The sequence below is a fragment of the Cajanus cajan genome, chromosome 10, assembly GCF_000230855.2.
Source record: "Cajanus cajan strain Asha chromosome 10, NIPB_CcT2T_4, whole genome shotgun sequence".
In the NCBI taxonomy this organism is placed as follows: Eukaryota; Viridiplantae; Streptophyta; class Magnoliopsida; order Fabales; family Fabaceae; genus Cajanus; species Cajanus cajan.
In genome coordinates, this window is record NC_138526.1 from 19,016,343 (window position 1) to 19,033,118 (window position 16,776).

Here is a 16,776-nt window from a genome sequence, read left to right on the forward strand (position 1 = left end):
TTTTTATAAAAAAAAAGTATAGGTATAAGTTGTTTAACCATATATATGTTGTTGAAACTCATTTAAAATTAACATTAATTGTGTATGAGTATATGTCAAATTGATTTATACATACATATAATGTATCTATAATGACATTTTTTCTATGTCACTATATGTAACATTTCTTGTAATGGTTATCTAAGATGCTTGGCTTGTAAGGTGAGGATGAGCCTAACTCAACCCTACAAAACTGGCTTATAAGGTGAGGATTGCTCTCTATTTATTTACTCTTTAATTTTTTTATCTCTAGTTGATGTGGGACTTGGAGTTTTTCCAATACACCCCCTCACGTCCAACACCATTGAGTTTGGTACGTGGATAAATGGTTAGTGACCCTTTTATTTGTAAAAGCCCGATTTTCACATATTGTATGATGGCCCAAAGCCCAATAAGGGTCATTTAGTAGCCCAGAACAGGCCATTTCAAACTACTAAAAGGACCTATTTTTGGTGTCTCAGAATGGGCCGTTCCAGATAACCAAAATGGCTTATAACCCTAGTTAAGAACGGGTCGTTCCAAAGATAGGAACGGGTCGTTCCAAAGATGAGAACGGGTCGTTCCAAATATGGCCGTTGTGGGTTAAATTGCAACCCCAGAACGGGCCATTCTGGTTTGAGAACAGGTCGTTCTGGATGTGAGTTTCATAATCATGAGGGAATTGGGTAGAAGAGGAAGCTCGTACGATTATGAGTAATTTTAAAATTATTTATGTTTGGAGAATTATTGGTCTTATGTGATTTTGTATGTATTTAGGATTATGGATATATGATTAATTTGTAAAAATGATGCTCTGGGAGAGAGAATGAAATCGTAGAAAAGTGCGTGTGAATTAGATTTTGGAAAAACTGGGGGGTGTTTCTATTTGATTTAATATTGTATTAAATTGGTAATTCAATTGTATATTAATTTATAAATATTATTGTTATATTATATGGTAAAAATTGATGATCTAGATGAGGATTCATGGTGAAGTGCTTGAGGAGTATGTGAACCACTATTTTTGTGTGGATTTTGTGTATGTGTTGTGGAATTGAGTTATGGAATGTGAATGTGAATGTGGATGTGGATGTGAATATGGATGTGATTCCTCATGCTTATGTTGGGGTGGCACGACCTTGAGCAAGAGATGTTACAGGCATGACCTTGGCATAGTGTAGGATGTGTGATTTCTCATGCTTATGTCGGGGGTGGCACGACCTTGGGCAAGAGATGCTACAAGCGTGACCTTGGCATAGCGTGCGATGTGTGAGGCAATTAATACTTGTGTCGGGGGTGGCATGACCTTGGGCAAGAGATGCTATAGGCGTGACCTTGGCATAGTATGAGATGGGTGATTCCTCATGCTTATGTCGGGGGTGGCACGACCTTGAGCAAGAGATGCTACAGGCGTGACCTTGGCATAGGGGTAATGGATTGGTGTGATTATGATGTGAAGTTGATGCATGATTGATAGAATTATGATACGTAGAAATGATTGTAAATATTTCATTATGTAATGAGTTATGATGAGATTACATTATGGTATGTTTGTATGTGCTTTACATATAGATATTTTCTTTTCTCACCGTACAATTTGTGAATGTTTTAGGTGAGGAAGATCTGGCTTTGAGTGGCATCTAGAATGCCAACAATTGAATTATGGGTATGCTTTGATATTGTGACATCGGGGCAGAGAATTTCTAGGACATGAATTGTATTTGTATATGGAGTTAAACCTATTATTTTGAAAACATTTTGTAACCTCTTATGTTTTATTTTCCAAGTTTCATTTTTAGAATATTTTGGATATTGAAGAATGTTTCTAAAGGTTTTTATGTGAACCCGTTTACCTTTGTTGAAAATTTTATTTCCTTAGTTTATTTACATTATTACAATATATGTGTTCGGGGTAGTAAGGGCGTCACATTTAGTGGTATCATAGCAGGTCGATCCAATCGACCGTGAGTTATGAGTCTACTATGCTTGTTTGGTAGATGAATGATTGAATGAATTGATTGTGGAACTTGTTGATATGCTAGTGTGATGAATGATTAAGTTTGTTATTTATTTAATTATAGTATAATTGTTAACTCTTCTGTGGATCAGAAGAGCAATGGCAAGAGGTAGGAATGATCGCGCAATCGCTGATGCTCTACAAGCGATGGCTCAGGCTCTTGGTACTTTGAACCAACAACCAGAGGTAGATTGGCTGGAGAGATTCCAGCGAAATAATCCGCCAAGTTTCCGTGGGGGTTATAATCCTGATGGAGCTACTGACTGGATTTTTGAGGTTGAAAAGATATTCCAAGCTATGGGATGTCCTTTGGTGCACAAGGTGACTTTGGCTGCCTTCATGCTTTTTAGAGAGGCTAGGGTCTGGTGGCAAGGTGTTTTGCAAAGAATGATGGCTGCAGGTACCTAAGTGAACTGGGAGAATTTTAAACGGCTATTTTTGGAGAAATACTTTCCACGAGATGTGAGACATAGGAAACAGGTGGAATTCCTTGAGTTGAAGCAAGGAGAGAATTCTGTGGATGAGTATGTGACTAAGTTTGAAGACTTGGTTAGATTATGTCCCATGTATGATGGTGTGGGTAATGAAGAGGACAAATGTGTGAAGTTTGCGAGTGGTCTTCGCCCTGAGATCAAACAAGTTTTCAATTACCAAAGGATCACTCAATATCATGAATTGGTAAACAAGTGCCGAGTTTATGATGAGGACAACCGTGCTAGAGTAACTCATTATAAGAATGGAGGACCCATGAAAAATCATAATAAGTTTGGGTCATCTAGTAAGGGTAAGCCTTACACCAAGTCTGTCGGGGATTCAAGTTCTAAAGTGAATAACCAAGGTTCAGTGTAACAAAGGAGTCAAGGTCCAATGACTAGTCAAACTTCTAGAGGGGGAAGTGTGGGTACTGTTCCACACAACAACTGCTTCAAATGTGGGGAGGCAGGTCATAGGGCATATGAGTGTCAGGTGTCAAAAGTAATAACATGTTTTAACTATCAAGAGAAAGGACACAAAGCTCGTGAATGCCCTAAGAACAAGAAGGAACAACAGAAGTTGGAGGGAGCGCTAGCAAACCTAGGGCGATGGGAAGGGTGTTTGCCTTGAGTGGTGCTGAAGCTACTCAATCCGAAGACTTAATTTAGGGTATGTGTTTCATCAATGGAACTCCTCTAATTGTTTTGTATGACTCTGGTGCGACTCACACTTTCATATCACATGTGTGCGTGTCCTGTAGACACCTAATTTTGTCCGGAGGCATACAAACAAGGAAATGGACCTCTGTTATGGAGGGAAGGAGCTCCCGAAGCATGCAAACAACAAGATAGGACTTTAGAAAGCCCAAAAGCCCAAATAAGCTTATTTTAGAAGACTGGAACGAGCTGTTCCAAAACCAGAACGGGTCGTTCCCAAATTGGAACGGGCTGTTCCCAGTTTCTAAAAGGGCCAATAACCCTAATTTGGAACGGGCCGTTCCAAGATTGGAACAGGCCGTTCCAAGATTGGAACAGGTCGTTCCAAACTCTTCAAAAGAGGGCTAAAGTTTTAACTGGAACGGGCCGTTCCTAAACTGGAACGGGCCGTTCAAAGTTATAAAAAGAGCCTAAAGACCCTTGTTTGGAACGCCCGTTCCAGTATAGCAAATGATGTGTTAATCTCATCTCTGGAACGGGCCGTTCCAATTTCGGAACAGGCCGTTCTAGTTACAAAATTTACACGTAACGGCCATATCCAGAACGGGTCGTTCCGATTTTGGAACGGGCCGTTCTGGACCCTTTCTGAAGTCTATAAATAGACAGCTTGGGCTCATTTCTCAGGGCTCCAAAATTTCATCTAGACTCCTTAGAGCACGAAATTTCTCTCTTTTTCTCTTTCCCCCCCTCTTTTGTATTTCTTGAGATTTTGTGAGGCATTGTAGTGTGAAAGGTTGCCACAAAGCACCTAAAACCTCCATAGTTGAAGATCTAATAAAGCTTGTTACGAGGTATTACTCATCAATCTCTTGTTCTATCTTTCTCTTCTTTTATTTTATTTATTACTATTTAGGGCGTTGTAGGGGTGCTTAATACCTTCCCTACACGTAACCGACTCACGAACCGAATTCTAGTTATCAAGGTCATTGTTGGACTTTTAAAAATCTTTTCTTTTTTCAATGTTTTGAGTAAAACATTGGTGGCGACTCCATGAACCTATTTTCAAAACCATTAATTAAGGATTAGTCTAGTGTCCGGGCATTCCTTAATTGATGAAACTTTTAAAAGGATGTTTAAACCATTAGTCGCAAGATCGGAAAAATCTGGGTTGCGACAGATGGCGACTCCACTAGGGACTTTTTAAGAGGGTCAGGCCCAAATAAATGATGAAGTTAATAAAAATAAGAATAATAATTTAAATATTTTTCCCCATTACTTTATTTTTTTATTTGTTTGGCTTTAATATTTGTTTGTTTGCTTATTTAAATTGCGCACTTGTTTGAAATAAAATTGTACACAAACCTTTGCACACAACAGTTCTCCCTACACCCGGGGGCATGAGGGTATTAAACATAGGGAGTGGTTGATGTACGACCGGCCCAAGTTTGGCCTTGGAGCCTGTGAGCCTTGTCGGAAATCACACTCAAGGTGATAACCGGTTACTCTAGCCCGAAATACTGTGACAGACCTTAGAGTTTGTCAGGTGACGGCGACAGAGATACTGGGTCCCTATAATGGGGGCACCTTGGGAGCCTTAAAGACCAGTGAGATTAGAACCATCCCATACAACGCACTTTTCTTGACAGGGACCACAGACCAAGTATTTGATCATGATCGTTCGTGGGTGTACGTTGATTGAGCATATGTGTGTGCATTTGTTTGTATTATGTTCTTCTAATAAGATGGATTGGAATTTTATAATAAGCAAACAATAAAGATAATAATAATAAAAATAATAATAAAATTTTATACCCCTTTGTACATTCTTAGGTCAGCATTCCATTAACATCATATAGGTAGTTTCCTTTTTGTAAAAAAAAAATCAATAAAAGAATCTCATCTTTACCATGCATCATTCCCCTTTAGATAATAGAAACATGACAAAGATTAGGCAAAAAAAAATGACATGCATTCTAGATTAGCTCATTAATTTCATTCATTTTATTTTATTAGCTAAGGAGGATTAGGTTGTCGTATGTATAGAAAGTTAAGGAAAGTGAATGCTCTAATATACGACAGTATCTGCGCCATAAAGAAAAGCCCAAAACAATTTAAAAAAAAAAATACTATGGTTGAGCCCTTGCTTTGGTATGTTTGTTGAAGTAAGTCTTCTTAGAATCTAATATAGATTCTCACTTAATACTGTCGAAATCTATTTGAGCATTCACAAATAAACAAATCAATGAGACTGATATTTATTATTCTCAACTTTCTCTACATTCTGCATTACATTCATTTAGAACATATCTCTCTTTGTAAAAGAATAAACGAGAATAAAAAGGGAAATTAACCTATGTGCGTTAATCAGAAGTAATGGAAGCAAGCCATGCATAAAGAGTTGAGGGTAAAGAACTCCACAATCATTAAGACGCCAACTCTTGTCCTAAGAAGATAAAGTTGTGTCGTGCAACCGTGAAATCCAAGTGGAATGGAAAGATGACTAGGAATGGATGGATCCACGCTCCTAACAAGTTGCAAGCTAGTAAAGAGAACCTGAGGAAGGCGAATCCCTCAAACACTAAGGCAAAGTGAATTGGGCTTTCTTGAAAGATGATTTCAACAAGAGAGAAGCATTGCTTATCAAGAAGCTTCTAGAATGAAAACCCGCAAAGGGCATTCTAGTAAAAAAAAAAAAGTAATGTTTGTTCGAGCTGAAAATCGAGAGACAGCTTGAATGTTCTTCTTGAAAAGTAAGACTCCATGGAAAGCTCTATCATCGCTTCTACCCATTCCTGCTTAGGAAAGGCTCAGGATATGGGTTGAAAACACCTTCATGAGAGAAGAAGCCAAATGACCTCCCTCTACACGAGAACTTCTGAAGTGCCACATCCAAGCAAGTGTAGGATTATCCCTACAGTCAGGCAACCTAGGCCTCTCTAAGGGGCAACCTCCCTCTACTTCTCTGTGTATGAATCACGAACTCGGGGCATGCCCGGGCCCTCGAGCTACATTAAATGGGCACGTGTAAATTGAAAATTCCATTTTAATGCCATACACACTAGTACACAAAGGGTGTTTTACGTCGTGTATTTTGACCCTTTTACGTCGGAAAAGGGTCCGACGTTAATACGGGAGTCGTAAATTTACGTCGCCACTGGAAGACGACGTAAATTTACGTCGGGAAATTTTTCAGACCGACGTAAAAAGGGTCAAAATCGTGCCACAAATTTACGTCGGACGTGGCCTTGTCCGACGTAAATTTACGTCGGTCATTGCAAGGCCCGACGTAAATTTACGTCGGACAACGCCATGTCCGACGTAAATTGTGGCAGTTTTTTTTTTAAAAACGTTTGTAAATTGATATACCCAACACCTGCATATAAATATAATCCAGAATACCAAATCTAAACCAGGCAGTCCAGAATAGAAATTCAAATTGTATTTCAAAATTGAATGACAAAAAGAAAATAATATATAAATCTTAAAAAACATAAATTATGACAATGTAAATCCTATTATCCTAAAAAAGCTATAAAACATGTTTGTCAATGCTATCTAAATAACTAACTATCAAACTATAAACATAATATCTAACTAACTAAACTTAGAAAAAAAGTTGCCCATTGTTCTCTTATCTTGAGCATCTCATCTTCGGGCAATGGAGATGGATCTTGAAAGACCTGAAAGGGTAATTTAAGTGTCATTAATATGCAATGTTAATTATTCTAAAGGTAAATATAGTTAAATAAATTTTGATATGAATTACCTGCGCCCAAGAATCAATAATACCCGCAGAAACTATGGCTTTCATCCAATACATGATGTAATAGCCACATTCAAACGAGTCTTGTTGCTTATTACACTAAAATGAGAAACAAATAACTATTAATTCCAAAGTCAATAAATTTAAATATTATTGACTGTATGAATTAATTTGCTAACCTTAGGGTATATGAAATGCAATGACTTTGATGATCTGGCTCTTCCACTTAATATATTAGCTCCAGACACGATTCTAATTAATTGAAATAAAAATAAATGTTAGCCAATATATATAATTACAGTGTTAAAACATAATGAAAAAATTTAGTTACCCATGTAATTGGCTTTTAATTTCCTGGCTTGGTTTTCGATGAAGTGAACAAAACCACACCACGGTATATTCCTTAGGAATGATTACCATTAACTGCCAATGAGACCTACATTGTATGACAAACAAATCAGTTAAAAAATTACCATGATTAAAAAATCAATTAAAAAACTAACCCGTCAATGTATGGAGCCATGTATATATGTCTTCTTGAGTCACTCATCCATGTTTGCATATATTGTTGGATCTGGACCTGAGTGTTTCCTGATTTTTGGATGGATTGAGGCTCAATAAATCCATATACTTCTGCTTGTGCTTGCTCCACACTCAATTTGTCCATGTACCTAACACAAATAATTATTATAAGTTAAATGTAATTATTGTAAATTTAGACTCATAAAAGAAAATATGACTTACATGGCCCACAACTGTATGATAGATATATTTAACATGGAGGTTCCCCCAACAATCTCTAATGCATCAGGCAGAGATATGTATAGTGGAACATCAGAGCTATCAACTCCAAAAACTCTAATGTCCCACTGCAATTGAATTGGTTGCTTCTTTAATCGTGGTAATTTGATTAGAAGCTTAGATATGGGATCATCCTCAGCTTCTGCGATATTAGCATCATGAACATGAGGTTCTCTCATGACCTCCTTACCACGATCGATAAAATCCTAAAGAAATAATGAAAATTAGTTAAACAATAATAGAATTATAAGAATCTCAAAGAGCAATAATATAATTACCTTTGCCCGTGCTGAAAGCGGCATGACCAAACATTTTGGCCAAGCTAAGAATGTGCCGGTTGCCTGCCCCACTAGTTGAACCTCTGTATTGGGCAAAGGCACTGGAGCAGCAGCATCTTGAACTTGGTCAACCACAACCCGTGTCCAGTCTGGCTGTAGAGGGACACCATGGATGGTTGAGCCACCCTCAAATACTCGGCCAATAGCCACTAACCGTGGGGGGTCATCCTCAACATATAACTCGCACTGGTTTGGTACATCAGTGTGAGCATGTTCCCCTGAGAAATTTGGAGCAGCACAACTCCCTTTAGTGCTGACTCGAACACCATCATGAGCAACTGCAGTCTGTTGCTGAGAACGAGCCAAAAGTTCAAACTTCTCTTCAAACTGTTTTTCAATATTCTTCAGTTTCTCTTCAAACTGCATCTCCAATCTCTGCTCCAATTTCTGTATAACCTCTTGACTGCAAGAGTCGACAGTGCTCCTCGATGATCGGCCACCAAAGAAATCTCGGTGGCTCCAAGAACCACCAACACCACGCACACGACCTCCGTGCTCTGGCTTTCCTATGGCCGTTGTGAGGATATCATTCCGACCATCGGAAACAAATGAGCCTTGGGTGCTCTGCTCAACTAAATCCTCCTGCAACAATAAGGAAGATTAAAAAATCTTATGAATTAAATGAGTTGAAATGAAGAGTCTTAATTTGTATATTTTTACTTACTATTTTATTAGCAACGACCCTTGCAGACTCAGAAGTCATTTGCCCATCTGGTTTTGTCCGGGCTGCTATCCACATCTCATGGCGGGGAGGTGACTCCACACGGTCAGCATCCTCAACCCCTGCTGCCTGTGCCCTAGCCTTCTTCATTTGCTTTTTTTTTTCTTTCATATCCCCCTCTTGACAATAGATGGGGTGCATCATTCTTGGCTTGTCGTTCTTGGGCAGCTATTCTTTTAGCCTGCAATAATACAAAAAGAAATGAGATAAATTAAAATATACCTTAAGTATTTGTGTCAATGTAAAAGTTATCGATAACTAACCTGCCACGAAGGGTCCAATCGAGTGGCACAAAATTGCATCCACTCCTCATCAGTGATCTGGTACTTTAGACAGGGAGTCTCATTTTGGCGCTCTCCAAATACATACTCCCGTGTCAAGAAATTCTTGAAGTCTCTCCACCTGCTGGCAAGGGCAGATAACATCTTCCTCCTCATGCCCTCAGTGTTGGGAATGTCAAAATTTTGCTATGAAAATAACAACAAATAATAAATAATGTATTTAAGTTATATAATATTGAAAGGATGTGAAAGTATATACCTGAATATCCTGCCACATGAGGTTCTTGTCAACCTCCTGAACGTCATCCCATGATGGAATGATAATAGAAACATGTCGTCGAGCTAGGACTCCCAAATAGCTCTTAAACTTGGCAGCATTTGGGCCTGATGCCTTGCCAGAACGAGGATCCACCTCAACCGATGTCCTCTCCTTGGCAATGCGCCCAGCTGTCAACCCAGACAATCGAGTGACAGATCTACCTTCCCTCCTTCCACTGCCAGACCCAGAATCCTCCATAATCCTGAAAAAATTAAACTGTCATTATTAAAACAATGAATTAATTGAATAGACAAATAAAGTAAAAAAGATAATAACAATATAGCAACAAAATAACTAATAAAAAAACAAATAATACATAAACAGAAACCTATTAGGTTGGAATGTTTTCCCATATTCCTTCAGCATGATCACTTCGAATAGCATGTATTTCGTCCACTTCATTGTCCGCAATAGGACCAAATGATCTGCTTGAAAAAGACGGTGTCTCATGCATATCTAGAGACTCATCTTCGTGAGTTCCATGCATGGTTCTTCCTTCGAGGACCACTGACCATTTCTCATTACATGGATCATTTACATAAAAAATTTGTCTTGCTTGATATGCCATAATAAAAGGTTCATCCTTATAGCCGACCTTATTCAAATCAACCAAAGTAAACCCTAAATCATCTGTCCGCACACCTGTATTGCCATCAACCCATTTACACTTGAACACAGGCACTCTAAACGTAACATAATCAATTTCCCATATGTCTTCTATGACTCCGAAATAACTCATGGATGCTGTAATGGGATTTTTATCTTTTGAACTAGCAAAGTGCACAGCCTCAGCCTGAATTGTAACCCCACTATTTTGTACTCTACTTTTGTCATCTTCTGTTTTTGTATAGAAACAATATTTGTTAATGTCATACCCACCAAATGTAATGACATCATTGTTAGGCCCACGCGCGAGTCTCAAAAGTGTATCAGAAGCATTAACCTCACCATAAACCTTTTTCTTAAACCAAGCTAAAAAACTCTTGTTATGTTCATTCAATACCCATTTCTCAGTCATCCGAGGGTGTGCTATCTTGATTTCATCTATGTGTTCTGATATGTAAGGAATTACTTCATCAGTGTTGTTCAATATGTACAAATGTGCTTGGTCAACTTCTGTTCGACTCACAGTTCTAATCTTTAAACTTCGACTACCCTTACCAAATTGTTTCCCATCATGTCGAGTCTTGGGAATTCCTATTGGTTCTGATTTCGACATGTACCCAGAACAAAACTCAATGGCTTCTTCTGCAATGTACCTCTCCACAATAGAGGCTTCTGGGCGGTATTGATTCTTGACATATCCTTTTAAGATCTTCATATATCTCTCAACAGGGTACATCCATCTAAGATAAACCGGGCCACACAATCGAATCTCCCTAACCAAATGAACTATCAAATGCACCATGATATCAAAAAATGAAGGTGGAAAATACATTTCCAATTGACACAAGATTGTGATTGCTTCATTTTCTAACTCATCTAACTTTATAGGGTCAATTACTTTGTTGCAAATGGCATTGAAGAATAAACACAATCGAGTAATAGCAACTCTAACAGAAGATGGTAAAATGTTACGAATAGCCACAGGCAAAAGTTGTTGCATTAACACATGACAATCGTGAGACTTTAAACCAATTAACTTCAAATCTTGCATAGACACCAGACTCTTAACATTTGAGGAGTACCCTTGTGGAACTTTCACACTGCTTAAGCACTCACAAAAGCTTTTTTTTTCTTTCTTTGATAGAGTATGACAAGCTGGAGGCAAGTAAGTGCGTCTTCCAATAGACTGAGGATGCAACTCATAACGTATACCCATGTCCACCAAATCTTGTCGTGCTTTCACTCCATCTTTAGTCTTTCCTTTGATGTTTAGCAATGTCCCAATTACACTATCACAAACATTTTTCTCCACGTGCATCACATCTATGCAGTGTCTAACATCTAACTTGCACCAGTAAGGAAGATTAAAGAATATTGATCGTTTCTTCCAGATATTTCTCTCAGTTGACTTCTTTTGCGTCTTTCCGAACACAATGTTAATGTTCTTCACCCGTTGATATACTTCTTCACCATTGCGCGGTGTCGAGGCAATTTCATCCTCTTGACTTCCATTGAATGCTTTCTTCAATCTACGGTATGGATGACTACGAACAAGAAACTTACGATGCCTAGTGTACGCAGTCTTTTGCCCATGTTTCAATTGGGTATAACTTGTGTTTTCTTCACATATAGGACATGCATAATGACCCTTCACACTATACCTACTCAGGTTACCATATGCTGGAAAATCATTTATTGTGCAAAATAACATTGCACGCATGGTAAATTTTTCTTCACGATATGCATCAAACACCTCCACTCCTGTGTCCCATAACATTTTCAAGTCATCAATCAATGGACTAAGATACACATCTATGTCATTTCCTGGTTGTCGGGGACCTGATATCATCATAGACAACATAATATATTTTCTCTTCATGCATAGCCAAGGAGGCAAATTATAAATGACCAACAAAACTGGCCATGAACTATGTTTACTACTTAAGTTCCCATAAGGATTCATGCCATCTGTAGCTAAACCAATTCTCAAGTTTCTTGACTCTGCACCAAATTCTGGAAATGTTTCATCAATCCTCTTCCATTGCGGAGAATCAGCTGGATGTCGAAGAAAGTTGTCACATTTTCTACCATTTTCATGCCATGTGAGGTTTTTTGCATCTTCTTTAATGGCAAACAATCTTTTAAACCTAGGTATTATTGGCAAATACCATAAGACCTTAGCAGGGGGACCCTCTATTTCTTCCTCACCATTACTTCCATCAGTTTTCTTTTTGAACCGCGACAATCCACATGTGGGACACACTTTCAGTGTAGCAAAATCATTTGTATATAATATGCAATCATTAGGGCACGCGTGTATCTTCTTATACTCCAAACCCATTGGACATAGTATCTTTTTTGCCTCATAGTTGCGATTAGGTAACGTGTTATCTTCTGGAAGCATCTCCTTCAATAACTCCAACAATTCTGTGAAACTTTTATCAGTCCAACCATTTCTTGCTTTTAAACTAAACAATTTTAAAGTTGCTGATAATCTTGTAAACATACTGCATCCTGGGTATAATGGTTGCTCAAAATCAGACTTTAAGGTATCATACACATGTGCTCTTTCAAAATTTTCTTCACCAACATCACGTATCATCTCTTCTAAGTTATCGTTCATCCCTTCAAAATTTTCAGTTGTTGACATTGTTGGAATGTCTAATATTTCTCCGTGCCATGTCCATACTGTATAACTCTTCACAATACCATATATAAACAGGTGATCACGTATTTCTCCAACTTCTTGACGTATCTGATTCAAACATCGAACACATGGACAATAATATGCCCCTTTGATGGGTTTCCCATTTTCTCTTGCAAATTGTAAGAACTCTTCAACTCCATTTCTGTACTCTTGACTAATGCGACTTGCATTCATCCAACTTCGATTCATTATCTATATATTAACACAAATTAACTATTGACTCAGTTATTCATAATTTTTTTAACCTAAACTACAACCCTAAAAAATCGATGGTAAACTAAAGGTCAATGCCTAAAAAAGTCTCTTCTTTAATGCATCTGGAACGGCCGTACTGAAACTAGAACGGGACGTTCCAGATCAACAAATTACAACAAAAAGAATTCCAGCAGAACGGGTCGTTCTCCATGCGGTACGACCCGTACTGCTTGCAGAACGGCCCGTTCTGCAAGGAGAACGGCCCGTTCTGCAAGGAGAACGGCCCGTTCTCCTTGCAGAACGGCCCGTTCCAGAGGAACAAATAGCAAAAAAAAAACAAATAAATTACGGGGACAACAAACTAACCTCAAACGACCAACGTGCTGACACTTACAAACTTGGATACGTTGAATGTAGCCGTAAACGCAGAGGGAGACTCAAGTAATTCAGAGGATTTCGTATAAACTGTGAGCGCGGGAATGAAAATGGGACTTTGGGGGCAATATAGGAGAACTATTACGTCGGATAAGGCGTCGCCGACGTAAATTTACGTCGCCCTTGTTGAACTCCGACGTAAATTTACGTCGGATTTGGGTGGGACCGACGTAAATTTACGTCGGACTACAGGGAACCGACGTAAATTTACGTCGGAATAGTGGTACCCGACGTAAATTAACGTCGAATTGGAGGTACCCGACGTAAATTACCTAATTTACGTCGGTCTAAGAGAGGTCCGACGTAAATTAGTCTCCACTTATTTACGAAACTGCCACCGCGTTTTTACAACGTCGGTGTTTGTGGTTTGCGACGTAAATTGGGTGACGTAAATACCCTTTTTTGCACTAGTGACACTTTTCTACTTCATTTCTCTTCTCCCTTTTATCTACTCTAAGCCTCGTCGACAAACCCTAAATGAACAAGTACATTTGAAATAAGGACGTCATTATAAAAAATGGCTTTATACACCATAAAAAAAACACGTAAAGATCAATGAAACTTGGCGTGACTTCCGGATAAAAGCCCAAACGAAATCAGTGCAAGGGGCATCCCTCTTTAATGAAGGAATGAAAAATGATCACAAATGCTGCAAAGAAAAAGGCCCCGCAGGAAACCCATTAAGGGGGCTGCGCAAAAGTTAGGGCAAGATCCGTTAGGCAACCCACAATTAAAAAGGGTAACCTAGGCAAATGTAAGGATCAAAAGAAAATGTCCGCTAGGGAACACATCTCAAGTAACCTAGGCAAAAGTTAGGACAAAGCAGCATCCCGAGCTGAAAATCGAAAGGCGGCTCGAGAAGATCATTTAGTCAATATGCAATCCCAAGTCATCGCTTAACTTTGAAGGAAATAATAAGCTAACTTAAAAAATAGTTTCCTCACTTTGAATATGCTTGTTCATCAGCCTAAACCATTAGCCTACCTCGGCCAGCCATTCTTCTATAAACCATTTTTGAAAAAATCCTTCCTACCAAAAGTTTTACAAAAAATATATATATATATCCTCTTCCTCTCTTTCCTCTTGACCTATATAACATTAAGATAAATTTGAGAGATACACGGAGTATGCACAGTGAACACTCACAAGGAGAAGATGGAGGTGTCCTAGAACAGAGTCTAGGTACACCTAATCTAAGGGCTAACATATCACATCCGGTACAAGCGAGAGGGTTGAACTACACAAACCTCAGGTTCAGGAAGCAACACTGAATTCGACAGGGCTAAAGGCTAACAGTCCATGTCATTGATCAATGCGCATAGATTAATTTCTTGAAAGTAAAAATAAATTTTCATTTTAAGCATTAGCATAGAAGCATCATTGCATAACATGCATATGGCACAAGCATGCACAAAAGGGTATAAGTTCATTAAAAAATACTAAAAAACTAAAAAAACAAAAAAATTTAATCCATTCCTGTTTTGCATTTTCTTTTGCATTCTTGCATTCTTTGTGTGTGTCTATCCATCCCTTGTCGGAGGAATCAAGAGGCCAAAGCACTCGTAAAAAAGGATCAATAACTAGACAGTGCCTTAAAGCTAAGATCATGTCAAAAAGCATAGCCCCAACAAGGGCATTCCATATAAGTGGTTTCATATAGCCACCAAGAAACAAAAGACATGTCAACAACAAGACGGGATAGAACCGAACGAGGAAGAATAATCAAGTCCACGAGCATGAAGAGGCCATCACGCCTTACTCCTCAATTGAATGAAAGATGATTCAAGAGAAGGCCAAGACTAGGAATGGTTTCCTTACCAAAGCCAGGAGTGGCTTCCAAAATAATACTCATCAATAAATATTAAGCAAATAACATCATCATGGGATGGGATCCCTCCACCAATGATGATGACAAAAGATAAAACAGAAAAAGGAAAGCTTCATACATGTTGAAAAGGTCGAAGCATTTAGAAAAATAGCAGAAAAAGACAAGCTTCAAACATGAAAAAGTCGAAGCTAAAAAATATAAAATTCAGAAGAAAAAAAAAACTACCAAAAGCAGACGCCTGGAGAGGCATCACAATACTCACATGGCAGGGGCAACACCAGAATCCCTGTCACCCATCTATCGCCCATCAACACAGGGGCACATCAAGTACATCTTGCCCATCCTCCTTGGGGCATTTTCCATCACAAGTCAACAACGAGGGTACCGTCGAGTACCTTAAATCGAAGAAGGATCACTATCGAGTATCCACCCAAGATTTCAAAGGTCCTCCTTCAAAGAACATCAACAATCATCCAAACCTCAAAGGACATCAACAATCATCCAAGTCGAGAGCCGCCGTCGAGCCGCTCAAATCAATGAATGACAACGAGGGTACCGTCGAGTTTCTCAAAGTCGAAACCGGGATGTCGCCGAGCTCCTACCGTAGGTCGGTTGAAGCCTTAAAATCAGCCAAGCTTGATCAAGAGCCGCCATCGAGCCGCTCAAATCAATGAATGACAACGAGGGTACCGCCGAGTTCCTCGAAGCCAAAATCGGGATGTCGCCGAGCTCCCACCGTAGGTTGGTTGAAGCCTTAAAATCAACCAAGCTTGATTAAGAGCCGCCATCGAGCCTCTCAAATCAATGAAAGACAGTGAGGGTATCGCCGAGTTCCTCAAAGTCAAAATTGGGACCGCCGTCGAGCTCCCACCATAGGCTGGCTGAAGCATTAAAATCAGTCCATCTTGATTGAAGAGCCGCCGTCGAGCCTCTCAGATCAAGAACGACAGTGAGGGTACCGTCGAGTTCCTCGAAGTTAAAGTTGGGACTACCGTGGAGCTCCCACCATAGGCTGGCTGAAGCCTTGAAATCAGTCCATCTTGATTGAAGAGTTGTCGTTGAGCCTCTCAGATCAAGAATTATAGTGAGAGCACCGTCGAGTTCCTCGAAGTCACAACCAAGATCATCGTCAAGCTCCCACCAGGGGCCAGCTGAAGCCCTAAATATCAGTCTAGCCTGGAGAGGCTGAGCTCAGAATATACTCCTTCTTCAACAAGCTACAAATAAAGGAACGCATTATCACAAGGGAAACGACGCAGAAGCATCAAAGAGACGAAGAGAAGACCCGGACGAAATGTCTACGTCTTTCCTTGCCTTTGGAAAAGCAACACATTACTATTCCAAAGGACAAGTAAAGAGGGGTAGCTGTAGACACCTAATTTCGTCCGGGGGCATACAAACAAGGAAATGGACCTTTGTTATGTAGGGAAGGAGCTCCCGAAGCATGCAAACAACAAGATAGGACTTTAGAAAGCCCAAATAAGCTTATTTTAGAAGACTGGAACGGGCCGTTCCCAATTTGGAACGGGCCGTTCCCAGTTCCTAAAAGGGCCAATAACCCTAACTTGGAACGGGCCGTTCCAAACTCTTCAAAAGAGGGCTAAAGTTTTAACTGGA

At 39.3% G+C, this 16,776-nt stretch overlaps 4 protein-coding genes across 4 annotated transcripts; all 4 read right to left on the reverse strand.

Moving 5' to 3' along the window:
- Positions 1-6,589: 6,589 nt before the first annotated feature.
- Positions 6,590-7,409, reverse strand: LOC145952780 (uncharacterized). The gene is made up of 4 exons (XM_083065761.1): positions 7,260-7,409; positions 7,108-7,180; positions 6,932-7,027; positions 6,590-6,845 (listed from the first exon to the last, which is right to left on the reverse strand). Exons 1-4 carry the CDS (start codon positions 7,346-7,348, stop codon positions 6,756-6,758), a joined length of 348 nt encoding a protein of 115 aa, XP_082921887.1. The 5' UTR covers positions 7,349-7,409; the 3' UTR covers positions 6,590-6,755.
- Positions 6,590-8,875, reverse strand: LOC145952778 (uncharacterized). Its single transcript, XM_083065759.1, has 4 exons — positions 8,732-8,875; positions 8,008-8,649; positions 7,673-7,935; positions 6,590-7,599 (listed from the first exon to the last, which is right to left on the reverse strand). Exons 1-4 carry the CDS (start codon positions 8,804-8,806, stop codon positions 7,419-7,421), a joined length of 1,161 nt encoding a protein of 386 aa, XP_082921885.1. The 5' UTR covers positions 8,807-8,875; the 3' UTR covers positions 6,590-7,418.
- On the reverse strand, positions 8,831-9,709 carry LOC145952779 (uncharacterized). The gene is made up of 3 exons (XM_083065760.1): positions 9,329-9,709; positions 9,052-9,255; positions 8,831-8,969 (listed from the first exon to the last, which is right to left on the reverse strand). The coding sequence occupies exons 1-3, from the start codon at positions 9,584-9,586 to the stop codon at positions 8,865-8,867; spliced, it is 567 nt and encodes a 188-aa protein (XP_082921886.1). The 5' UTR covers positions 9,587-9,709; the 3' UTR covers positions 8,831-8,864.
- Positions 9,460-13,064, reverse strand: LOC145952777 (uncharacterized). The gene is made up of 2 exons (XM_083065758.1): positions 9,717-13,064; positions 9,460-9,590 (listed from the first exon to the last, which is right to left on the reverse strand). The coding sequence occupies exon 1, from the start codon at positions 12,888-12,890 to the stop codon at positions 9,720-9,722; it is 3,171 nt and encodes a 1,056-aa protein (XP_082921884.1). The 5' UTR covers positions 12,891-13,064; the 3' UTR covers positions 9,460-9,590; positions 9,717-9,719.
- Between the last annotated feature and the right edge of the window lie 3,712 nt (positions 13,065-16,776).